The sequence below is a fragment of the Coregonus clupeaformis genome, chromosome 13, assembly GCF_020615455.1.
Source record: "Coregonus clupeaformis isolate EN_2021a chromosome 13, ASM2061545v1, whole genome shotgun sequence".
Taxonomy (NCBI): Eukaryota; Metazoa; Chordata; class Actinopteri; order Salmoniformes; family Salmonidae; genus Coregonus; species Coregonus clupeaformis.
The window spans coordinates 16,057,706-16,085,069 of NC_059204.1; the positions used below are offsets into that span (position 1 = coordinate 16,057,706).

At 42.7% G+C, this 27,364-nt stretch overlaps 1 protein-coding gene across 2 annotated transcripts in view; it reads left to right on the top strand.

The window, feature by feature from the left end:
• The window catches only part of LOC121579337 (probable ATP-dependent RNA helicase DDX10), a 115,143-nt gene that overhangs the window by 59,207 nt on the left and 28,572 nt on the right, over window positions 1–27,364 (top strand). For both annotated transcript variants that reach the window (XM_041893855.2, XM_041893856.2), the window contains 3 exons: window positions 6,069–6,188; window positions 6,513–6,683; window positions 21,409–21,465. In XM_041893855.2, coding sequence (XP_041749789.1) covers window positions 6,069–6,188; window positions 6,513–6,683; window positions 21,409–21,465 — 348 coding nt within the window. The remainder of the gene's footprint in view (window positions 1–6,068; window positions 6,189–6,512; window positions 6,684–21,408; window positions 21,466–27,364) is intronic.

Sequence of the window (27,364 nt, forward strand, 5' to 3'; positions counted from 1 at the left end):
CCAAATCATGTCCAATCAATAGTATTTACCACAGTTGAACTCCAATCAAGTTGTAGAAACATCTCAAGGAGGATCAATGAAAACAGGATGCACCTGAGCTTCATTTCGAGTCTCATAGCAAATGGTCTGAATCCTTATGTAAATACGTTTTTTTTTTAAATTTTATTATTTATTTATTGCCATGTCGTCTTGCATTATGGGGTATTGTGTGTAGATTGATGAGGATTTATATTTATTTAATACATTTTAGAATAAGGCTGTAACATAACAATGTGGAAAAAGTCAAGGGGTCTGAATACTTTCCGAATGCACTGAATATAGGGAATACCATGTACCGAGTCGACGTGCAGGGGTGGAAGGTAATTGAGGTAGCTATGTACTGTACGTATAGGTATGGGTAAAGTGACTAAGCAACAAGCTAGATAATAGACAGTAGCAGTAGTGTATGTGGTGAGTGTGTTGGAGTGTCAGTGTGTGTCCAGTGTGTGTGTGCATAGTCAATGCAAGGGTTGATGCAAAAAAGGGTAAATGCAGGTAATCCGGGTAGCCATTTGATTGCTATTTAGCAGTCTTGTTTAGAAGTCTTATGGCTTTGGGGTAGAGGCTGTTCAGGGTCCTGTTTGTTCCTGACTTGGTGCATTGGTACCGCTGGCCGTGCAGTAGCAGAGAGAACAGTATGTGACTTGGGTGGCTGGAGTCTTTGCCAATTTTTGTTGGCCGTCCTCTGACACCGCCTGGTATAGAGGTCCTGAATGGCAGAGAGCTTAGCCCCAGTGATGTACTGGGCCATACGCACTACCCGCTTTAGCACCTTGCGGTCCGATGCCAAGCGGTGATGCAGCCAGTAAAGATGCTCTCGATGGTGCAGCTGTAGAACTTTTTGAGGATCTGAGGGCCCATGCCAAATCTTTTCAGCCTCCTGAGGGGGAAGAGGAATTGTCGTGCTGACTGTGTTTGGTGTGTTTGGACTAGGGTTGGGCAGTATCCAGATTTCCATACCTTCATACCAGTGGCGGTCCGTGCCATTTAAGATGAGGGAAGACACATGGCCTTATGAGCATGGCCTTATTTCTATTACAGCATATTGGATGACTGTCATTCATATTTAATTCACCCAGTTCAATGTAACATCGAAAGGTTTAAACTACTACATGATACTCAAATTTTCTCTATACCCATCATGAGGTTCTTACAACCTAGCCTATGAATGAAAGTTTACAACGTAGGTGCACACAGGTCGAGAGAAAGATTTGAGGTGACAGACAGTGACACATGGACAGATAGTGACACATTTAATACCGCCTTGCACACTCTTGCCTGCATCTAGTTGATCTAGGGTGTAATCATTAGTCCAAACAGTTGCAAACGAGTTTCTATTGGACACATTCAGGTATGTTTATCCCCGTTTCATTCCGTTTGCTTCCGTTTAAGAAATGTATTTCAACAGAATCGGCGCAATGAATACACCCCTGATCACACGCAAACAGTTCTTTCATAGCCACATACAAACAGCTTGTTGTATTCCTTCTCGCATCTACGCGCTCTCCTCCTCTCACCTTTTCCCTTCGCTTGTGGATTCAATGCACAACAGATCAGCTGTCTGTGACCAGGCGAAAAAACCTTTCCAAGCCAAACCTTCATATCATAACCGCTACACACAGCCTACATCATTGTCACCATATTAGCAAAAGTAACGTTGTAGCCAACATAGCTAATAGAACGACCGCGTTAGTAAACCCTCTACAATCATGCAGTACAGTGTAGTAAGCAGTTTAGCAGCTACACCAGCGGGCCCCGGTGGCAATGCATTTGTAAAACCAAAAGCTTACCTTGACTTGGAAGAGTTCCAGTGTTGGATAGCCATAGCCAGCTAGCTAACATAGCATCCCTCTGTTAGAGCCTGATGTTTGAGTATGTCATAGACTGTTCTCTCTGCTACCTAGTCATAGACTGTTCTCTCTGCTACCGCACTGCAAGCGGTACCGGAGTGCCAAGTCTAGGTCCAAAAGGCTTCTTAACAGCTTCTACCCCCAAGCCATAAGACTCCTGAACAGCTAATCATGGCTACCCAGACTATTTGCTTTGTCCCCCCCCCACCCCAACCCCTCTTTTACGCTGCTGCTACTCTGTTTATTATCTATGCATAGTCACAAACTCTACCCACATGTACATATTACCTCAATTACCTCAACTAACCGGTGCCCCCGCACATTGACTCTGTACCGGTACCCCCTGTATATAGCCTCCCTACTGTTATTTTATTTTACTGCTGCTCTTTAAACAATTAGCTATTTTTCTTTTTTACTTATCTTTTTTTTACTTAACACTTTATTTATTTTTATTTTTTAACTGCATTATATTTCAAAATACCCTGTTGTACGGTATAAACTGTATATTGCCCAAGCCTACCTCCAACAGTTTACCTGAGGTAATGTTTCTATCCATATTCATTTTATCTGCATCACTTATAATTGGTAAAATGGCCTTAGGAAATTGTCTATATCCTCCCTTGAACTTTTGCTTTCGGATTGATACAGTTTGTGATCAAATGTTTTAAAGACAGTTAATTTCATAAGGATCCATTGTTAGCTACCATCTGGGGTTCTCTGCTCTTTTTTCAAAGTCTGTTGGTGTTTAAAGGAGAGTTTTTGATACAACTTAATAACTACCTACCTTAAATGCCAGGTGTATGCTCTGTTTTGTTTACCAAGCAAGTGCTATAGAGAACTATTACTGTCAATCTGGCATTTAGCAAATGTGATTTAAACAGTTTAACACTGAGCCTCAGGGGACTTTTCTTCTCAGTCGTGTTAGTTAATTTCTCTCTTCCTCTCCTTTACTTTATAACTACTAAGAGTGAAAATAAAGAATGCTCAAACTCTGATTATAGAGACTCACCTAATGCTAAGTTCTCTGAGGATATGTTGACTCCCCCATTCCCCCCCTATTGACAGTGGTGTTTGGTCCAGCCCATTGATTGAAGTTTTGATTGGTTCATTGATTGATTGAGCATCTGATTCTCACTCTAATCGATGAATTGGCCCTCAGCCATTCATGTCAGGACCGGCAGCCTCGGCTGCAGGGAGAGGAATGCTCCTCAACGCACAACTGTCCAGTGATGGAACAAGCAATAAATCACCCCTTCAAGATTTTACATACCCTCTGCTATGTCTAAGCATTACATTTCATTATGGGTCTATTCTTGTGGCTTAACCTGAATCCGTGTTGAAGTTTGTTTGCTATCCTTGCCAAAAAGTGCTAAATACATAACGATTTCTTAACGATAAGATTTTGTTCAATGTCCCTCCCATTCAAAAAGCCAACCTGCCAGATACCAAACCTTGAGAACATTTGAACTCGCAAGAGAAGAGCAACATGCACTGGAAATATCCATAATACTGGGCTTTTGCTTAGTCCAAAGGTTAAGGAGAGCACAGCGAATTAGTAGGACATGCTCTTAAATCGGGATCAAACATTTATGTCCTTTTTTTCTAAAGCTGATGAAATGAAGAAGGGGGGTAAGAATTTACTTTGTGGCTCCTATCTCCTTATATCTTTTCAAATGCATACAGAAAACCATGCCCCTTTGTGGAAACTGCTGATATTGGATTTCTACTGAAATTGGTTTTTCCTCAATAATTTCTTTTCAACGGGCCCATCATTTTGCCATAAAAATGCAGTGCAATAACTTCACACCCAAAGAGATTTAATTGACTCATTCAGAATAGCGGCGAGACTCTGCGCCTCCAGTGGGAAACGCTTATTAAACTGGGAGGGCTAAGTGAGAGTCCCAACTCCACCTCCTAATTTAGATTCTCAGTGGGGAGATAGAAACTGGGGCAGGAGGGGGAGTGACATTTACTGATTCGTTTTGATAAGGGAGGTGGGACAGAGCGGAGTTGTTGTCATGTATTGCTAATGATGTGCTCACCTCACTAGGTTTATGAGGTGACTTTTGCCACAGGTTGAATGCTGAAGTCTAATTCATTAGCTGACGGAATGAATCAAATGCCCCCCCAGACTTCCTTGCCTCTGCCTCACATTCTTGTATTGCTCCGGTAGTCTGCTAGTGTCCATTGTTGTGCAGAGCAGTTCATTTTGTTCCTTAATGTATTCAGACTGGTTGATGTGGCTTTGAATAGGGCTCTTGAAATGGATGGCACTACCTTCTGTTGGCAGAGTCTGTGTTTGTCAGCAGAACAAACTGTATAGAAATGCAATGGAAGTTTTTCTGTCCATTTTTCTGAGATTACTAAAGAGAACCTTCAATAGATGGATGGTGAGAGAATTAACAATTATTTATTGGTTTGGGAGAAATCTAATATCTTTCGGTATGACAAAGCATTCCCAACATGATAGTCATTGTTTCATATTTCTGAACGTTGCATGATTAAAAATAATAATATTTTTTTACGCCACATCCTTTTGAATCACATTCTTCTCTCTACTAAAAGCTCAAATCAGTTATTTCTAATTGAAGATGGTGATCAATGTCCCCAAGGGAGGGATGACGTCATTTATTAAACCATAAAATGCACAACCTCGCCAATTGACACCAAATACGTCAATATATGGTTTAGCGAGCACAATTTTTTTTACATTTACATTTTTAGTCGTTTAGCAGACGCTCTTATCCAGAGTGAGTGCATACATTTTTCATACTGGCCCCCTGTGGGAACCCACAACCCTGACGTTGCAAGCGCCATGCTCTATCAACTGAGCTACAGTTGGTGTAGTGAAAATGAGCAAATCTGAAAGCCGACCAAAGATGAGGCAGTGGGTCATTCTGAAGTGAAAAACGTTGTAATAATCAGGCATGCAGTATTTATTAGGGCTGGGAATTGCCAAGTACCTCACGATGCGATATTATCATGATACTTATGTGCCGATAATGTGGTTTTATTACGATTCGATGTTCCAAACACATTGCTCACCATATGTCTGCTGCAGGGGGACAAGAGAGAGTCATGAGAAAACAAGTTTTGATCAGTCATGGAAATAAAAGTGCTGAAAACGAGTTTTGGTGCAGGTACAGCCAACTAGCGCAAAAATATTGCGATATTGTCAAAATGATACTATATATATATATATATATATATATATATATATATATATAGTTAAAAACAATATCCCCATATGTAACTAGTTTTTTCTTTTCTTCTCCCATCACTAGTATTTATGCCTCCTTCCAAGTGCCAACGCAGCAGAGTCTACTGCTCGTTAAACTCAAGTCATATTCCAAGGGCTTGTTTTATTAACACCCTAGGCAAGAGCGCTCTATCGCTCTGGATATGAGAGAATATATGCTGGAATGTGCCAAGGAAAGTTGATTTACCCTCTGCTTTGACTACAACAACAAAATGGGTTGTTTGCACTGAATAATTCCTAGGGAATAATCACTGTTGCGAAATGCCAATTTGGGAGTGAAAGGTTCCCTTTGTTTATGTTATGTCTAGTGTCCTTGTCAACCGCTTAACCAGAGATGATCTATTATCTGGGCAAACATTGGAATGGTGTTTGATGTTGGAACACTATAAAGCCTGCAGGTTGGATTTTGCCCAGATCCTAATTAGAGGAGCAATGGAAAATTCATTAATTTCTTACATCAATATTCCAGAATGCAGAGGTCTTATTATAACTATAGTGTACCACTGACCTTAGTCTTGATTCCTACCTCATAGAACAGGCCAGCTGCCCTGTAAATAAATTGTTTGACACAATTTGATAATTCAATTATTTCCAACCTAAATAAATGGCAAAACTACCCTCTGTCAGGGGCTGGGAATTTCATTTTGTTGCACAGTTAATCAATCTGCTGAAGCAATCAATGAGTGGACAGTACTGGTGGTTCTCTGTGAAGTTTGTCTTGGTCAGCATTCCTGAGTCTCCAGTCTTTACCTGCTGGCAGAATTGTCTAGCTACCTCTAGCCGAGATCAGCAGGGACAGACCGTTTCAGGCAAGGAAGTCAACATGATCAATATTATGAGGTATTACATTAGCAGTGTAATTGTGTTAGGTTGATATGTAAATATATGCAGTGTTCTGATCATTTCCCCTCTCATCAAAGGAAAGTGACAGCAACACCATGAAGAAGATGGAAAAAGAGACAAAGTTCAAAGAGGCCAAGAAAGTCCTGAAGAGAAACTTCCAAGTCAATACCAAATTAGTCTTCACAGAAGAGGGACAGGTTTGTACAAACATTTCTCTACCTGATACATTTTTATTTTCAGTCAGATCCAGTAATAACCCTTTTTGGTGGCTTTAGGCTCTGCATCAGCTAAATTAGAAGACCACTTATTGTCAAAACCAGTTTGTTTACCTCACTAACAGCCTTTTCACTCAGAGAAAATGAGATGGCACGTGATGTTTTGTGTATTGATGCCCAGCCAGCTGAAAATTCAATAAAGGACACTAAATAGTGTGTGGATGTACTCGCATCCAGCTGAAAATGAGATGGCACCATTGCAGTGTTGTAATTGAACTGTGTTGATCAATGCCCCTCTCTCTCCAGATGGTGCAGCAGTGGCCCCCGCTCCAGAGGACTGCTGTGCAAGCCACAGAGGGGGAGGAGGATGATGGCACATCTGGCATCAATGTGGAGGAAGCCAGAGAGAGGCTGCGTCGAGAGGACCAGGAGTTTGACAAGCTGGAGTACAGACGTAAAGTCAAAGAGAAACACAGGGTAAGACTGTAATACAACCGTCAAGTTAAACAAACTCACAGGTTAAGACTGCAGCACAGCTGTAAAGATCAGTCAAAAAACACATAACGTTGAGCAGAAAAAGCAGGCTGCAAAAACACAAGGTAAGACTGTACAGGGCTCTACAGTGCGACCAGAAACAAATCACCCAGATAATAATTGTTGTAATTATGACTTCGCTGTTCCGCCGCCTCGAAATGCCATAGAGAATACACTGAACGCAGATTCATGACCGTCATGCTTGCACCATTACTAGAGAGAAAACATCTTATTTCTAGCCCAAACCGAGCAAAGGTTTTTCTTTCTATCGCAGATTGACAAGACCGCATTTTACATTCATAAACCATGTTGCGGGCCGTTCTAAAACTACTTGCGAGCCACTAACCTTGTTCAGTCATGTTACAGCATTAGCTAGCTAACAACCTGGTAACCACAGATGATGGTAACTTTACCAGTTACCATCATTAATAACTTTAATATTTTACATTTCTGTGTGCTCTTATAAAAAATGGCAGCGTAGAGCCCTGCTGTTGTGCAGTCACAGTGTCAAACAGTTGCTCCGCTAGCCCATACAGCAGCTTTCAGGGTGCAGAAGGATAGTCTATTTCCCTGCATAATTTGGGGAGATAGCATTTATCATAATGGTGATCTGCAGAGGTACAGGAGATACATGCTGCTAACAGACTGCACAAACAATTTTTAAAAAGTATTGAAAATGAAGTACAAACTGCATAATAATAACATACTGAATGTATTCCTGAATTGTAACTGCTGCAAGGCCCCTTATGGTACCTGAACACCTGGTTGGATGTTTAGATGGATCACTGTCAATGGAGCCAGTTAAAGGCTCTAACTTAATCTCCCCACTCTGCACCCAGCAGGTATGAAAAATAAATGTCACAGCTGTGACAAGTGCACACTCACTCACACATACGCACAGATACACATAGACACAAATACACACACATTCATAGATACACATTCAAAGACACATACAAACTCATAGACGCATGCATTCTCACACACATACACACACACACACACACGCCCGCCCAGAGGTTATTACCTCAAAGTGATTGAGGAGAGGCATGGGCCAGATGGGTCTCTGGACAGCTTTTTTCTCTGGACAGCTTTTTTCCATCTACGTAACATTGCAAAAATCAGAAATTTTCTGTCCAAAAATGATGCAGAAAAATTAATCCATGCATTTGTTACTTCTAGGTTAGACTACTGCAATGCTCTATTTTCCGGCTACCCGGATAAAGCACTAAATAAACTTCAGTTAGTGCTAAATACGGCTGCTAGAATCCTGACTAGAACCAAGAAATTTGATCATATTACTCCAGTGCTAGCTTCCCTACACTGGCTTCCTGTTAAGGCAAGGGCTGATTTCAAGGTTTTACTGTTAACCTATAAAAGCGTTACATGGGCTTGCTCCTACCTATCTTTCCGAGTTGGTCCTGCCGTACATACCAATACGTACGCTACGGTCACAAGACGCAGGCCTCCTAATTGTCCCTAGAATTTCTAAGCAAACAGCGGGAGGCAGGGCTTTCTCCTATAGATCTCCATTTTTATGGAACAGTCTGCCTACCCATGTGAGAGACGCAGACTCGGTCTCAACCTTTAAGTCTTTACTGAAGACTTATCTCTTCAGTAGGTCATATGATTGAGTGTAGTCTGGCCCAGGAGTGTGAAGGTGAACGGAAAGGCTGGAGCAACGAACAGCCCTTGCTGTCTCTGCCGGGCCGGTTCCCCTCTCCACTGGGGTTCTCTGCCTCTAACCCTGTTGCAGGGGCTGAGTCACTGGCTTGCTGGTGCTCTTTCATGCCGTCCCTGGGAGGGGTGCGTCACTTGAGTGGGTTGAGTTACTGACGTGATCTTCCTGTCTGGGTTGGCGCCCCCCTTGGTTTGTGCTGTGGTGGAGACCTCTGTGGGCTATACTCGGCCTTGTCTCAGGATTGTAAGTTGGTGGTTGGGGATATCCCTCTAGTGGTGCGGGGCTGTGCTTTGGCGGAGTGGGTGGGGTTATATCCTTCCTGTTTGGCCCTGTCCGGGGGTTTCTTCGGATGGGGCCACAGTGTCTCCGGACCGCTCCTGTCTCAGCCTCCAGTATTTATGCTGCAGTAGTTTATGTGTCGGGGGGCTGGGGTTAGTTGGTTATACCTGGAGTACTTCTCCTGTCTTATCCAGTGTCCTGTGTGAATTTAAGTATGCTCTCTCTAATTCTCTCGTTCTCTCTTTCTCTCTGAGAACCTGAGCCCCTAGGACCATACGTCAGGACTACCGGGCATGATGACACCTTGCTGTCCCCAGTCCGCCTGGCCTTGCTGCTATTCCAGTTTCAACTGTTCTGCCTGCGGCTACGAAACCCCTACCTGTCCCAGACCTGCTGTTTTCAACTCTTTAATGATCGGCTATGAAAAGCCAACTGAGAGACCTGAGCCCTAGGACCATACGTCGGGACTACCGGCCGTGGTGACTCCTTGCTGTCCCCAGTCCGCCTGGCCTTGCTGCTATTCCAGTTTCAACTGTTCTGCCTGCGGTTATGGAACCCCTACCTGTCCCAGACCTGCTGTTTTCAACTCTTAATGATCGGCTATGAAAAGCCAACTGAGATTTATTCCTGATTATTATTTGACCATGCTTGTCACTTATGAACATTTTTGAACATCTTGGCATGGTTCTGTTATAATCTCCACCCGGCACAGCCAGAAGAGGACTGGCCACCCCTCATAGCCTGGTTCCTCTCTAGGTTTCTTCCTAGGCTTTCGCCTTTCTAGGGAGTTTTTCCTAGCCACCGTGCTTCTACACCTGCATTACTAGCTGTTTGGGGTTTTAGGCTGGGTTTCTGTACAGCACTTCGAGATATTAGCTGATGTAAGAAGGGCTATATAAAATAAAATTGATTGATTGATTGATTGATTGGAATTACTTGAAGCAGCTGTTGGAGCTGCACAATATCAATGGAAACCAGATGAAAGCGATAGCATGGCCAAGCGTTCAATGAGCTTCAAAATGGGCTCTGCACATTAAATTCAATAACCCGTCAGATTAGGAACTTAATAGTTATCAGCCACTAGGTGGTCTTTATGGGCCTTGTATTGGGCTTATAAATTATTGACACCCTTGATAAAGATGAGCAAAAATGACTGTATAAAAGAAATAATTAAAATACAAAGCTACAGTTGAAGTCGGAAGTTTACATACACCTTAGCCAAATACATTTAAACTCAGTTTTTCACAATTCCTGACATTTAATCCTAGTAAAAATTCCCTGTCTTAGGTCAGTTAGGATCAACACTTTATTTTAAGAATGTGAAATGTAAGAACAATAGTAGAGTGATTGATTTCAGCTTTTCTTTCTTTCATCACATTCCCAGTGGGTCAGAAGTTTACATACACTCAATTAGTATTTGGTAGCATTGCCTTTAAATTGTTTAATTTGGGTCAAACGTTTCGGTTAGCCTTCCACAAGCTTCCCACAATAAATTGGGTGAATTTTGGCCCATTCCTCCTGACAGAGCTGGTGTAACTGAGTCAGGTTTGTAGGCCTCCTTGCTCGCGCACACTTTTTCATTTCTGCCCACAAATATTCTATAGGATTGAGGTCAGGGTTTTGTGATGGCCTCTCCAATGCCTTGACTTTGTTGTCCTTAAGCCATTTTGATTATTCGCAAATGGAAGAAACACAAAAGAACTGTCAATCTCCCTCGGCCTGGGGCTCCATGCAAGATCTCACCTCGTGGTGTTGCAATGATCATGAGAACGGTGAGGAATCAGCCCAGAACTACACGGGAGGATCTTGTCAATGATCTCAAGGCAGCTGGGACCATAGTCACCAAGAAAACAATTGGTAACACACTACGCCGTGAAGGACTGAAATCCTGCAGCGCCCGCAAGGTCCCCCTGCTCAACAAAGCACATATACAGGCCCGTCTGAAGTTAGCCAATGAACATCTGAATGATTCAGAGGAGAACTGGGTGAAAGTGTTGTGGTCAGATGAGACCAAAATGGAGCTCTTTGGCATCAACTCAACTCGCCGTGTTTGGAGGAGGAGGAATGCTGCCTATGACCCCAAGAACAACATCCCCACCGTCAAACATGGAGGTGGAAACATTATGCTTTGGGGGTGTTTTTCTGCTAAGGGGACAGGACAACTTCACCGCATCAAAGGGACGATGGACGGAGCCATGTACTGTCAAATCTTGGGTGAGAACCTCCTTCCCTCAGCCAGGGCATTGAAAATGGGTCGTGGATGGGTATTCCAGCATGACAATGACCCAAAACACACGGCCAAGGCAACAAAGGAGTGGCTCAAGAAGAAGCACATTAAGGTCCTGGAGTGGCCTAGCCAGTCTCCAGACCTTAATCCCATAGAAAATCTGTGGAGGGACCTGAAGGTTTGAGTTGCCAAACGTCAGCCTCGAAACCTTAATGACTTGGAGAAGATCTACAAAGAGGAGTAGGACAAAATCCCTCCTGAGATGTGTGCAAACCTGGTGGCCAACTACAAGAAACGTCTGACCTCTGTGATTGCCAACAACGGTTTTGCCACCAAGTACTAAGTCATGTTTTGCAGAGGGGTCAAATACTTATTTCCCTAATTAAAATGCAAATCAATTTATAACATTTTTGACATGCGTTTTTCTGGATTTTTTTGTTGTTATTCTGTCTCTCACTGTTGAAATAAACCTACCATTAAAATTATAGACTGATCATGTCTTTGTCAGTTGGCAAACGTACAAAATCAGCAGGGGATACTTTTTTCCCTCACTGTACGTTCATCTCTAGGAGACAGAACGCGTCTCCTTCCTGAGCGGTATGACGGCTGCGTGGTCCCATGGTGTTTATACTTGCGTACTATTGTTTGTACAGATGAACGTGGTACCTTCAGGCGTTTGGAAATTGCTCCCAAGGATAAACCAGACTTGTGGAGGTCTAGCATTTTTTTTCTGAGGTCTTGGCTGATTTCTTTTGATTTTCCCATGCTGTCAAGCAAAGAGGCACTGAGTTTGAAGGTAGGCCTTGAAATACATCCACAGGTACACCTCCAATTGACTCAAATGATGTCAATTAGCCTATCAGAAGCTTCTAAAGCCATGACATCATTTTCTGGAATTTTCCAAGCTGTTTAACGGCACAGTCAACTTAGTGTATGTAAACTTCTGACCCAATGGAATTGTGATACAGTGAATTATAAGTGAAATAATCTGTCTGTAAACAATTGTTGGAAAAATTACTTGTGTCATGCACAAAGTAGACGTCCTAACCAACTTGCCAAAACTATAGTTTGTTAACAAGAAATTTGTGGAGTGGTTGAAAAACAAGTTTTAATGACTTCAACCTAAGTGTATGTACATTTCTGACTTCAACTGTATATTGTATGTTAAATTCTTTGGGGGAAATTATTTTATACTAATACAATTGCTCAGAAACAGTTATTTTGTTTAAAGGTGCAAAATGCAGATATCGCTCTGCCATTTCCTGCTTGCTAAAATTCTAATAGTTTGCCTAATTTCAGTTTGTGACAAAACAAGCAATGTACAGGTAAAAGTCAGTAAATTAGAATATTTTGAAAAACTTGATTTATTTCAGTAATTGCATTCAAAAGGTGTAACTTGTACATTATATTTATTCATTGCACACAGACTGATGCATTCAAATGTTTATTTCATTTAATTTTGATGATTTGAAGTGGCAACAAATGAAAATCCAAAATTCCGTGTGTCACAAAATTAGAATATTACTTAAGGCTAATACAAAAAAGGGATTTTTTAGAAATGTTGGCCAACTGAAAAGTATGAAAATGAAAATATGAGCATGTACAATACTCAATACTTGGTTGGAGCTCCTTTTGCCTCAATTACTGCATTAATGCGGCGTGGCATGGAGTCGATGAGTTTCTGGCACTGCTCAGGTGTTATGAGAGCCCAGGTTGCTCTGATAGTGGCCTTCAACTCTTCTGCGTTGTTGGGTCTGGCATTCTGCATCTTCCTTTTCACAATACCCCACAGATTTTCTATGGGGCTAAGGTCAGGGAGTTGGCTGGCCAATTTAGAACAGAAATACCATGGTCCGTAAACCAGGCACGGGTAGATTTTGCGCTGTGTGCAGGCGCCAAGTCCTGTTGGAACCTGAAATCTCCATCTCCATAGAGCAGGTCAGCAGCAGGAAGCATGAAGTGCTCTAAAACTTGCTGGTAGACGGCTGCGTTGACCCTGGATCTCAGGAAACAGAGTGGACCGACACCAGCAGATGACATGGCACCCCAAACCATCACTGATGGTGGAAACTTTACACTAGACTTCAGGCAACGTGGATCCTGTGCCTCTCCTGTCTTCCTCCAGACTCTGGGACCTCGATTTCCAAAGGAAATGCAAAATTTGCTTTCGTCAGAAAACATGACTTTAGACCACTCAGCAGCAGTCCAGCTCTTTTTTTCCTTAGCCCAGGTGAGACGCTTTTCGCGCTGTTTCTTGGTCAACAGTGGCTTGACACGAGGTATGCGGCAGTTGAAACCCATGTCTTTCAAGCGTCTCTTGGTGGTGGATCTTGAAGCCCTGACTCCAGCAGCTGTCCACTCCTTGTGAATCTCCCCCACATTTTTGAATGGGTTTTTTTTCACAATCTTGACTAGGGCGCGGTGATCCCTATCGCTTGTACACTTTTTTCTGACCACAGTTTTTCCTTCCCTTTGCCTCTCTATTAATGTGTTTGGACACAGAGCTCTGAGAACAGCCAGCCTCTTCTGCAATAACCTTTTGTGTCTTTCCCTCCTTGTGCAATGTGTCGATGGTCGCCTTTTGGACAGCTGTCAAATCTGAAGTCTTCCCCATGTTTGTGTAGGCTTCAGAACTGGACTGAGAGACCATTTAAAGCCCTTTGCAGGTGTTTTGAGTTAATCAGCTGATTAGTTTGTGGCACCAGGTGTCTTCAAAATGTAACCCTTACACAATATTCTAATTTTGTGACACACGGAATTTTGGATTTTCATTTGTTGCCACTTCAAATCATCAAAATTAAATGAAATAAACATTTGAATGCATCAGTCTGTGTGCAATGAATAAATATAATGTACAAGTTACACCTTTTGAATGCAATTACTGAAATAAATCAAGTTTTTCAAAATATTCTAATTTACTGACTTTTACCTGTATAGTGTAGAGGACCATTTTAAACCACTGTGAAATATATTTTCAATAACCAAAAATATTGTATGTTTGAAGATGGTGTACAAAACCAAAAGTAAAAGACACAAAACTTAAGAATGGGAAGCATAGAAATAGCGCACATAGAACAGATCTACAGCTTCAATTTGCTTTCAATGAGAATGACAGATCTATAACTAACATTTCTATGTGGATTTGGTCAGGTCGCCCAAAAAGTTACATAATCCAGCTTTAACGAGTCATATATTTTTCTCAAAGGTACAGAGTATTCAGACCCATTGACTTTTTCCAAATTAGTTTACGTTACAGACGTATTCTAAAATGGAGTAAATAGTTTTTTCCCCCACATCAGTCTACACACAATACTCTATAATGACAAAGCAAAAACTGGTTTTTAGACATTTTTGCACATTTATAATAATAATTGGAAAAGTAACTGAAATATTACATTTACATAAGTATTCAGACCCTTTACTCGGTAGTTTTGTTGAAGCACCTTTGGCAACTATTACAGCCATGAGTCTTCTTGGTTATGAAGCTACAAGCTTGGCACACCTGTATTTGGGGAGGTTCTCCCATTCTTACATTTACATTTTAGTCATTCAGCAGACGCTCTTATCCAGTTAGTGAGTGCATACATGTTTTTTGTTTTTTTCATACTGGTCCCCCATGGGAAACGAACCCACAACCCTGGCGTTGCAAACGCCATGCTCTACCAACTGAGCTACACGGGATTCTTCTCTGCAGATCCTCTCAAGCTCTGTCAGGTTGGATGGGGAGTGTCGCTGCACAGCTATTTTCAGGTCTCTCCAGAGATGTTAGATTGGGTTCAAGTCCGGGCTCTGGCTGGGCCACTCAAGGACATTCAGAGACTTGTCCCGAAGCCACTCCAGTGTTGTCTTGGCTGTGTGCTTAGGGTCAGTGTCCTGTTGGAAGGTGAACCTTTGCCCCAGTCTGAGGTCCTGAGTGCTCTGGAGCAGGTTTTCATCAATGATCTCTCTGTACTTTGCTCCGTTCATCTTTCCCTCAAACCTGACTAGTTTCCCAGTCTCTGTCACAGAAAAACATTCCCACAGCATGATGCTGCCACCACCGTGCTTCATCGTAGGGATTCTGCCAGGTTTCTTCCAGACGTGACGCTTGGCATTCAGGCCAAAGAGTTAAATATTGGTTTCATCAGACCAGAAAATCTTGTTTCTCATGGTCTGAGAGTCCTTTAGGTGCCTTTTGGCAAACTCCAAGCGGGCTGTCATGTGCCTTTTACTGAGGAGTGGCTTCCGTCTGGCCACTCTACCATAAAAGCCTGATTGATGGAGTGCTGCAGAGATGGTTGTCCTTTTGGAAGTTTCTCCCATCTCCACAGAGGAACTCTGTAGCTCTGTCAGAGTAACCATTGGGTTCTTGGTCACCTCCATGACTAAGGCCCTTCTCCCCCGATTGCTCAGATTGGCTGGGGGGCCAGCTCTAGGAAGAATCTTGGTGGTTCCAAACTTCTTCAATTTAAGAATGAATGAGGCCACTGTGTTCTTGGGGACCTTCAATGCTGCAGACATTTTTTGGTACCCTTCCCAGATCTTTGCCTTGACACAATCCTGTCTTTGAGCTCTACGGACAATTCCTTTGACCTCATGGCTTGGATTTTGCTCTTACATGCACTGTCAACTGTGGGACCTCATATAGACAGGTGTTTGCCTTTCCAAATCATGTCCAATCAATTGAATTTACCACAGGTGGACTCCAATCCAGTTGTAGAAACATCTCAAGTATGATCAATGGAAACAGGATACACCTGAGCTCAATTTCGAGTCTCATAGCAAAGGGTCTGAATACTTATGTAAATAAGGTATTATTATATTATAGGTTTTTTATTTTTAATGAATTTGCAAAAATGTGTACCCTTGTTTTCACTTTGTCATATTGGGATATTGTGTGTAGATTGTTGAGGATTTTTATTTATTTAATCAATTTTAGAATAAGGCTGTAACATAACAAAATGTGGAAAAAGTCAAGGGGTCTGAATACTTTCCGAATGCACTGTAGGGGTCAAAATGTATACCCCTTTTTTCAATACCTCACCTTGCAAGGATAACGGCACTGAGCCTTTTTGCAAAAATGTTTTATGAGTTGGAGAACACATTAGTTTGGATCTTAGAACATTCCTCCATACAGAATCCTGTACATTTTTGTAATTTAGCAATGCTCTTATCCAGAGCAACTTAAGATGATCATTAATCTTAAAATGGCTAGGTGGGACAACCACATATCACAGTCATAGTAAGTACATTTTTCCTCAATGTAGCGACCAACAAAGTCAGAGCTAGCAAGGAGAAGAAAAAGTCAAGTGCGAGTGTTAGTTCAGGAAAGGCTTATATACAGTGGGGAAAAAAAGTATTTAGTCAGCCACCAATTGTGCAAGTTCTCCCACTTAAAAAGATGAGAGAGGCCTGTAATTTTCATCATAGGTACACGTCAACTATGACAGACAAATTGAGAAGAAAAATCCAGAAAATCACATTGTAGGATTTTTTATGAATTTATTTGCAAATGATGGTGGAAAATAAGTATTTGGTCACCTACAAACAAGCAAGATTTCTGGCTCTCACAGACCTGTAACTTCTTCTTTAAGAGGCTCCTCTGTCCTCCACTCGTTACCTGTATTAATGGCACCTGTTTGAACTTGTTATCAGTATAAATGACACCTGTCCACATCCTCAAACAGTCACACTCCAAACTCCACTATGGCCAAGACCAAAGAGCTGTCAAAGGACACCAGAAACAAAATTGTAGACCTGCACCAGGCTGGGAAGACTGAATCTGCAATAGGTAAGCAGCTTGGTTTGAAGAAATCAACTGTGGGAGAAATTATTAGGAAATGAAAGACATACAAGACCACTGATAATCTCCCTCGATCTGGGGCTCCACGCAAGATCTCACCCCGTGGGGTCAAAATTATCACAAGAACGGTGAGCAAAAATCCCAGAACCACACGGGGGGACCTAGTGAATGACCCGCAGAGAGCTGGGACCAAAGTAACAAAGCCTACCATCAGTAACACACTACGCCGCCAGGGACTCAAATCCTGCAGTGCCAGACGTGTCCCCCTGCTTAAGCCAGTACATGTCCAGGCCCGTCTGAAGTTTGCTAGAGTGCATTTGGATGATCCAGAAGAGGATTGGGAGAATGTCATATGGTCAGATGAAACCAAAATAGAACTTTTTTGGTAAAAACTCAACTCGTCGTGTTTGGAGGACAAAGAATGTTGAGTTGCATCCAAAGAACACCATACCTACTGTGAAGCATGGGGGTGGAAACATCATGCTTTGGGGCTGTTTTTCTGCAAAGGGACCAGGACGACTGATCCGTGTAAAGGAAAGAATGAATGGGGCCATGTATCGTGAGATTTTGAGTGAAAACCTCCTTCCATCAGCAAGGGCATTGAAGATGAACCGTGGCTGGGTCTTTCAGCATGACAATGATCCCAAACACACCGCCCGGGCAACGAAGGAGTGGCTTCGTAAGAAGCATTTCAAGGTCCTGGAGTGGCCTAGCCAGTCTCCAGATCTCAACCCCATAGAAAATCTTTGGAGGGAGTTGAAAGTCCGTGTTGCCCAGCGACAGCCCCAAAACATCACTGCTCTAGAGGAGATCTGCATGGAGGAATGGGCCAAAATACCAGCAAAAGTGTGTGAAAACCTTGTGAAGACTTACAGAAAACGTTTGACCTGTGTCATTGCCAACAAAGGGTATATAACAAAGTATTGAGAAACTTTTTTTATTGACCAAATACTTATTTTCCACCATAATTTGCAAATACATTCATTAAAAATCCTACAATTTGATTTTCTGGATTTTTTTTCCTCATTTTGTCTGTCATAGTTGACGTGTACCTATGATGAAAATTACAGGCCTCTCTCATCTTTTAAAGTGGGAGAACTTGCACAACTGGTGGCTGACTAAATACTTGTTTTCCCCACTGTATATGTTTTATGTCTGCGCTTATGGACTGCCCTCTTAAATTCAATATGGACTGCCCTCTTAAATTCAAACGACAGGTTTTCAATGGGATCAAGTCTGGAGACTAAGATGGCTATTGCGAAATGTTGCTTTTGGGGCCAATTAACTATTTCTTTGTGGATTTTGATGTGTGCTTGGGGTCATTGTCTTGCTGGAAGAGCCACTTGCCGCCAAGTTTCAGCCTCCTGGCAGAGGCAACCGGGTTTTTGGCTAAAATATCCTGGTACTTGGTAAAGTTCATGATGCTGTTGACCTTAACAAGGGCCCCAGGAGTAGTGGAAGGAAAATTGCCCCATAACATCAAAGATCCAGCACCATATTTTATGGATTTATTTTCTGTTCATACATTCTCATTTCGACGCTAAACCCTCTATTTTCATGTCATCCAACAAATGTAAAAGTCTGGAGTTTGCTAAACAGCATTGACACTTGGATTAGAACTGGTGCTTTGGTCAGATGACATAAAAATAGAGCTCTCTGGCCACACACCAGTGTTGGGATTGAAATAAGAATACATGAGCAAAAAATAACCCTATACCTACTATAAAATATGGTGGTGGATATCAAGGATCTGGAAGGATTCTGTATGGAGGAATGGTCTAAGATCCCTCCCAATGTGTTCTCCAACTCATACAACATTTTAGAAAAAGGCTCAGTGCTGTTATCCTCGCAAGGTGAGGTATTGAAAACAGTCTTGTCAATAATTTTGACCCCTACCTTTAAATGTTTTTTAATTATTAGTTGTTTAACAAAATCTCTTTCTCTGAGCAATTGTAATAGTATAAAACAATATATTTTCCAAATTTTCTGGAGCATACAATGTAGCTCAGTATTTGAATTATTTATTTTATACAGTCATTTTTGCTCATCTTTGTCAAAGTTGTCAATAGTTTCGGAGCCCACTGTATATGCCAATAAACATAAAGGATCGATAATTGATATCGAATTGCCTATTTTAGCCTTTTATGAATAACATGGTCAAAATATAAGTGATTTCTAAACAGAAGTGTTGTTTCAAAAGGCTCAGTGCTACTGCAGTTTAAGCTCTGTAACATTTGCGCTAGTACAGTACTGGGGCTCAAACTCTGTCTGGATACGAGTGTTCTAGATTTGCCCAGAGGAGAAGACAAAGCCTGTCCTGCTGCACCCGTCCCTCCCACTCCAGGTTATATTTATAAGCCGATATATATCGCAGGTTGGAACCCAAATGAAAATAACTGACATAGCTGAGTCTGGCACACAGCTTGAGAGCCCGCAGGCAGACTGCAGGAGATTGGGCTGGGGAGTTCAGTTAATATTTTCAAGAGCGAGCTTCGCTTCTCTCCACAAAAAATCCTGAAGTAACTGCAGAAAGTTTGCTCAGCTTATCTGATTTGCAGAGAAAGTACTTTTCTTGTCAGTGGATAAATATTGACTGCTGGATTCTATTTTCTCCCCCCTGCTCGTTGCTATCATATTTTGCTTTTATGAAGTGATTATCTTATGATTTGATTGGAGGCAGTAATGACTGGCCTTTGGAAGGCAGGTGTGTTGTGGTGAATATTGATGAGGATAAACATTGTGCAATGTGTAGAAAACTGGTATAGAACAGAATGGAGTCTTTTTAGCAGTGTAGTCAATGTCCGTTTTTTTTTTTTCTTCACTCTATGCTATACAATTACCTTTAACTCAAGATTACCCCAAAGCTAAATACCCTACGAGTATTTCACTTTAGTAGTAAAGGTTACAGTACATCAAAACCTATATCTGTTCTTTAGACCTAGGAAATGCTTTTACACTGAGGCCAATGAAACTACCCCACTGAGGCCTGTCTTCTTTCCTGTCTATGAAAACATTGACAATGTCAAGCACGTATTAGCTCTGCTAAAGTGTTGTGTAGGTGAGCCACCTCCCCCCGTAGAGGGCGGCCCTCAAGTGGCTCATCATCTCATTGTCTAGACAATTAAGTTATGCCTTAGGTACTCCCCCGCACGTCTATTAGGCTTACCTGTTGTGTTTAACGCCTTGTCCCGTTCATTTGTCGTGCTCGCCAAGGATTGCCAAGAAGGGTTGTTGTGATGATGGCTGACGCGTGACGGAGAAAACAGATGCTTTAAAAATCCATTTTAATTTCTGTGCAACGAGCTGCGTCTGAGACCCAGGCCCAGAAATCAATTAGCAGCACGCACCAGCACATGAATCATTCCTGGCTTTGCTGGCTAGCTGGCTAGCTTGCTGGCTGGCTGACGTGCTAAATATCCCCCCTCACATAGCTGCCGCTCTGTTTCTGGCTGTTCCACTAGGGCCCCACTCAAACACTGTTGTCATCATTTGACTTCAGTGACAAGGGGATCATTCTAATTCCAAGCGCTTGCTTAACTTTTTGGCCCATACTTCTACAGTAAAGCGCCAACTCACCTCTCTGGACCACTGTAGCTACTGTAACTGCACACAGCATACTGACAGAGTGACTGGAGGCATACTGAAAGACTGCCAACTAGATGGGCAGGCAGTTACTAGTCTGGTGGCCGTGGCCCATGCTAATGGAGGGCAGCTTAGTGGGGAAATGGTATTACTCTCCCCAGACCGTCCTAATAAATTCCTAACTTATTGGTTAGTCACGACTCCCTCTGGTGTTCTCTCTTCCATTCCCTTTCTTATTCACTTGCTATCTTTCACCCGTCTGTGTGTGTGCGGTGCGCGCGTCTTCCACTTTGTGTAGTCGTTAGCATTGATGCTAATGAAAACAGTCTTCTGGTAGATGGGAAGGATTTCCCCAAAAAACTTCTAAATTAAATGTTAACTACTAAGTAGCCTATGCTTACGTTGCGGAATGATATGATTATTTGCATAAATCGAGGATATTTGTTTAGCAAACGTGCGCTACAAAAACACAGCAAAATTACAGCCTCTTGCTAGGTGGGCACTTGAATTAAAGGGTAACTAGCAACACTCCAAAATCAAATTGTATTATTTCTTTAAAGGGTAACTAGCTACACTCCCTCTGCATCTAAGTAGGCTTCCGTTTTCACACACTATCCTTATTTCCCCCTCCAGCGGGGGGTTTCACTCCAGTGTCAAGTTGTTTACTGTGATCAGTTCTCCCTGAAATGTGCAGTTTTGGCAGAATATTGATGGCAGAGGTCTGCTTTATTTTGGACTGTGTTTTGCAAGTCAGTTTGTTTGGTGTTTGGTTTCCCGCTTGAAGGACGTGGCTACCTCTCGATACTCTGATTGCGACCTGTCTGACCTCCACTCCTCTGTCGCACTGCTCTCTTTCCGTCCTCTCGCCCCCTCTCTCTCCTATGACTCATGGCCAATTTCCCAGAGAATGTAACTCATCATAAAATAAAAGCTACATTGAACAAAAAAAGTGAAAGCATATCCTCTCATGGAATCGCTGACAATCTAATGAATTACGTCCATTTCACCAAAAAACAACCTGCCCTGAAAGGCATGGATTAAACTGCTCTATGCAACACCAAAATCTGGTCAGACTGACATTGCTCTTAACTCATTCTCTCTCTCTTCTTTCTCACAGGAGAAGAGACTGAAGGAGAAGGCTGCCAGACGAGAAGCCAGCAAGCAGCACACTGAGGTAAGTCTCCGTCTCGCCTCCATTTTACAGCACAATTTCTTCCCTCCCACCCCCATCACACCCAGAAAAGCATATCCATCACACCGTGAATGGGTTTGATTCCAGGCACTAGCTCCTCTTCACTCACGCTACATTCAACCTTGGGTGTTTAAAGTTATACTTCTGTCAGGAGGCCGCTATTGAACTCCAGTCTAGCTCCAACAGGGGAGGCAGTCTTTAAAGGTGAGGGGCCCACTCTTCCCCCTCGTCTTTGTAACAAAGGTAGAAGAACATGCTCTCCTTTTTACCCTATGTCAAACATGGAATGCAGAGTCCCCCGTCGCCGATGTAGCACTTAGCTTTCAGATTCGAACAGAATTAATTGAGGAAAGAATGGGACGAGCACAATGGTACAGTACTTTACATGGTCATCAATGTCAGCTCCTCTAGTGAGTCGTGAAGTGTTATATCTTCACAAAAGGGTACCAAACACTCCATAGAGTCTGTCTCCAGCTGAGTCACAGCTCCACTCCTGCCACCTACGAGGGAGGGCGAGGATGAGACGATGAGAGAGAAGTGCCTTGTCTTATGTCTTACGTAAGACCCCTGTCACAAAGCATCCGGGGTGTCTTCAGCAGAGAAGAGTGCCTCTCTTCCTCTCAGTGTAATATTAAATCCCCCTCTTCTCAGCCCGTGTCAGTCTGCTCGCCTGCTGGATTCGTCTTGCGTAATGTGAAAATGAAAACTGTCTTCAGCCTCAGCAGGATTACCATGCAAGCTCTTTATTTCTCTCCCTTTCTCTCTTACATTAATGCTGGTTTACAGCGATAGATACTCTGGAGGTGTTAGGGCGGCATTTCTCTAATCCTGGTTCCGGTAGCTCAACTGATAAGTCTTCTGTTGCCTCCTATTACTCTGGTGTATAGCCTACCTCTTTTGCTCTTTTTAGCTCTCCTATTTTGCCTTGTCAGTGATACGGGAGACAAATCCACCAGATAAGTGGACACAGGGAAAATGCAACATATGAATGCAGCGTGATGTGCAGGATTATTGTTCGACTCAGTGGAGTCTCCCCGGCGTCCACATAAAAACCTCCTATTGGGTTAAATCAGACATTTATTGACACTTTCCAATTATCCTGCCTTTCATTGGGTTCAGAAGCCACATTTCCCATCTTTCTTTAAATCAGGCAGATTTTTTAAGTAGCTTTCTCCATTACAAGTCTGCTCTCATATTTTACCAACTGCACGTTAAACCAGGCCGGTTCTTCCTGGTATAAATGGGGGTTGTGTGTATTGACCCATGCTCCGCAATGCCGAACACTTCTCCCGCTGCCGTCCTTCCCCTCGCACACAGAGACAATTCGAGGATTACAGGCTGTCTCCACTGGGTAAAGGGCCTTCAACTTTCCACTGTCCTTTAATTTATCATCCCTAACACTGTTCCCAAAGCCTGCGAGCGCAACAACGGTGGCCTCAATAAGGCAGCAGGCCAGACTTATCCAGGCTAAAGCAGAGCAAAATGTTGGAGACGTTATTGCTTCATAGGTTTGTTAAAGATTTGGAGGGAATTGGGAAAGTCTTGGGTCAGATATGGTACAGTGGGGAAAAAAAGTATTTAGTCAGCCACCAATTGTGCAAGTTCTCCCACTTAAAAAGATGAGAGAGGCCTGTAATTTTCATCATAGGTACACGTCAACTATGACAGACAAATTGAGAGAAAAAAATCCAGGAAATCACATTGTAGGATTTTTTATGAATTTATTTGCAAATTATGGTGGAAAATAAGTATTTGGTCACCTACAAACAAGCAAGATTTCTGGCTCTCACAGACCTGTAACTTCTTCTTTAAGAGGCTCCTCTGTCCTCCACTCATTACCTGTATTAATGGCACCTGTTTGAACTTGTTATCAGTATAAAAGACACCTGTCCACAACCTCAAACAGTCACACTCCAAACTCCACTATGGCCAAGACCAAAGAGCTGTCAAAGGACACCAGAAACAAAATTGTAGACCTGCACCAGGCTGGGAAGACTGAATCTGCAATAGATAAGCAGCTTGGTTTGAAGAAATCAACTGTGGGAGCAATTATTAGGAAATGGAAGACATACAAGACCACTGATAATCTCCCTCGATCTGGGGCTCCACGCAAGATCTCACCCCGTGGGGTCAAAATGATCACAAGAACGGTGAGCAAAAATCCCAGAACCACACGGGGGGACCTAGTGAATGACCTGCAGAGAGCTGGGACCAAAGTAACAAAGCCTACCATCAGTAACACACTACGCCGCCAGGGACTCAAATCCTGCAGTGCCAGACGTGTCCCCCTGCTTAAGCCAGTACATGTCCAGGCCCATCTGAAGTTTGCTAGAGTGCATTTGGATGATCCAGAAGAGGATTGGGAGAATGTCATATGGTCAGATGAAACCAAAATATAACTTTTTGGTAAAAACTCAACTCGTTGTGTTTGGAGGACAAAGAATGCTGAGTTGCATCCAAAGAACACCATACCTACTGTGAAGCATGGGGGTGGGAAACATCATGCTTTGGGGCTGTTTTTCTGCAAAGGGACCAGGACGACTGATCCGTGTAAAGGAAAGAATGAATGGGGCCATGTATCGTGAGATTTTGAGTGAAAACCTCCTTCCATCAGCAAGGGCATTGAAGATGAAATGTGGCTGGGTCTTTCAGCATGACAATGATCCCAAACACACCGCCGGGCAACGAAGGAGTGGCTTCGTAAGAAGCATTTCAAGGTCCTGGAGTGGCCTAGCCAGTCTCCAGATCTCAACCCCATAGAAAATCTTTGGAGGGAGTTGAAAGTCCGTGTTGCCCAGCGACAGCCCCAAAACATCACTGCTCTAGAGGAGATCTGCATGGAGGAATGGGCCAAAATACCAGCAACAGTGTGTGAAAACCTTGTGAAGACTTACAGAAAACGTTTGACCTGTCTCATTGCCAACAAAGGGTATATAACAAAGTATTGAGAAACTTTTGTTATTGACCAAATACTTATTTTCCACCATAATTTGCAAATAAATTCATTAAAAATCCTACAATGTGATTTTCTGGAAAAAAAATTCTCATTTTGTCTGTCATAGTTGACGTGTACCTATGGTGAAAATTACAGGCCTCTCATCTTTTTAATTGGGAGAACTTGCACAATTGGTGGCTGACTAAATACTTTTTTTCCCCACTGTATGTTAACAAAATGTAGTGCCTTCTACACTGTCCTTGAGGGAGTTATACGTTTTTTTTTTGTCATTTAAAGTTTTGTGTAGTTGTGTTGTCCCCGGAGTTATTTCATTTAGATGTTCTCTGGGCAGAGAAAAAACATATTGTTTCTAAGGGTGCTATTATTCATTATTTAAGCACAACGCTCAGAAGTTGGATAACTTAAGGATATTATAAAAATGTGAATGTTAGATTTGGCTCTGACAAATGACTGGGCTCATGCTCATGCTTTCTCACAGGAATATGTTAAATCCAGAGGATTGATGCAGAATTAATCATGTGTTTGGTATCAGCCACCTGCACATAAACCTGTGCCACCCAATCTGTCACTGAGGCCCAACCAGCCCCAGAGAAGCTCTGCTGCATTCAGATCTGCATTCCAATGGGCTTCAGCAGCTTGTTTACCTGTGTCCCAAAACAATAATTAATCTCACTGTTAACTATTGGGTGCTCAGCTGAAAGTAGATGGAGGACTTGTCTTAGCTTGAGGTGGAAGCCATTAACTCTGTATTTATTTACCCATATGAAGTAATGAAAATCTGAAAGTAAACCTAATTTTTTGTATCTGGTACCCAGTAATTTCGGTAAAAATTAAATCTTGCGTAATTGCGTCAGATGTTTGATTAAGTTTTAGGGGGAGACGTGTTAGAAAATATACTAAAACGAGGAGTGGAAGCAGCCGGTAGCTCCACCCCCCTTTCTTTGCAAGTTACGGGCAAGTCTATGGGACAAATGTCCCCTTCCGAAATTCGAAAGATGCGAACACCTGCAAAATCGTGATTTGTCCAAATGATCAGTGACGAGAAATCTGCGCACCAGAACAAAGTTCCTTGTTAGTCATCGCATCCCACAGTCTGTTGACAGATTCAATGATGCCCGTTATGTTACATGCGTCTGTCCACGAGAGATTACGTTCCAAGTGACAGCTCTCTGATTTTATTTTCGTAACAAATGTATAGGCTATGTGGTGGTCAAAGTCCTGATGAGTCCTCACTCAAACCCTACTGTCTCTAGTCGTGTCTACACTTGAAACTTACAGTTGAAGTTTACATACACCTTAGCCAAATACATTTAAACTCAGTTTTTCACAATTCCTGACATTTAATCCTAGTAAAAATTCCCTGTCTTAGGTCAGTTAGGATTACCACTTTATTTTAAGAATGTGAAATGTCAGAATAATAGTGGAGAGAATTATTTATTTCAGCTTTTATTTATTTAATCACATTCCCAGTGGGTCAGAAGTTTACATACACTCAATTAGTATTTGGTAGCATTGCCTTTAAATTGTTTAACTTGGGTCAAACGTTTCAGGTAGCCTTCCACAAGCTTCCCACAATAAGTTGGGTGAATTTTGGCCCATTCCTCCTGACAGAGGCTTCCTTGCTCGCACACGCTTTTTCAGTTCTGCCCACACATTTTCTATAGGATTGAGGGCTTTGTGATGGCCACTCCAATACCTTGACGTTGTTGTCCTTAAGCCATTTTGCCACAACTTTGGAAGTGTGCTTGGGGTCATTGTCCATTTGGAAGACACATTTGCGACCAAGCTTTAACTTCCTGACTGATGTCTTGAGATGTTGCTTCAATATATCCTCATAATTTTCCTTCCTCATGATGCCATCTATTTTGTGAAGTGCACCAGTCCCTCCTGCAGCAAAGCACCCCCACAGCATGATGCTGCCACCCCCGTGCTTCACGGTTGGGATGGTGTTCTTCGGCTTGCAAGCGTCCCCCTTTTTCCTCCAAACATAACGATGGTCATTATGGCCAAACAGTTCTATTTTTGTTTCATCAGACCAGAGGACATTTCTCCAAAAAGTACGATCTTTGTCCACATGTGCAGTTGCAAACCGTAGTCTGGCTTTTTTATGGCGGTTTTGGAGCAGTGGCTTCTTCCTTGCTGAGCGGCCTTTCAGGTTATGTCGATATAGGACTCGTGTTACTGTGTATATACACTGCTCAAAAAAATAAAGGGAACACTTAAATAACACAATGTAACTCCAAGTCAATCACACTTCTGTGAAATCAAACTGTCCACTTAGGAAGCAACACTGATTGACAATACATTTCACATGCTGTTGTGCAAATGGAATAGACAACAGGTGGAAATTATAGGCAATTAGCAAGACACCCCCAATAAAGGACTGGTTTTGCAGGTGGTGACCACAGACCACTTCTCAGTTCCTATGCTTCCTGGCTGATGTTTTGGTCACTTTTGAATGCTGGCGGTGCTTTCACTCTAGTGGTAGCATGAGACGGAGTCTACAACCCACACAAGTGGCTCAGGTAGTGCAGCTCATCCAGGATGGCACATCAATGCGAGCTGTGGCAAGAAGGTTTGCTGTGTCTGTCAGCGTAGTGTCCAGAGCATGGAGGCGCTACCAGGAGACAGGCCAGTACATCAGGAGACGTGGAGGAGGCCGTAGGAGGGCAACAACCCAGCAGCAGGACTGCTACCTCCGCCTTTGTGCAAGGAGGAGCAGGAGGAGCACTGCCAGAGCCAAGCAAAATAACCTCCAGCAGGCCACAAATGTGCATGCGTCTGCTCAAACGGTCAGAAACAGACTCCATGAGGTTGGTATGAGGGCCCGACGTCCACAGGTGGGGGTTGTGTTTACAGCCCAACACCGTGCAGGACGTTTGGCATTTGCCAGAGAACACCAAGATTGGCAAATTCGCCACTGGC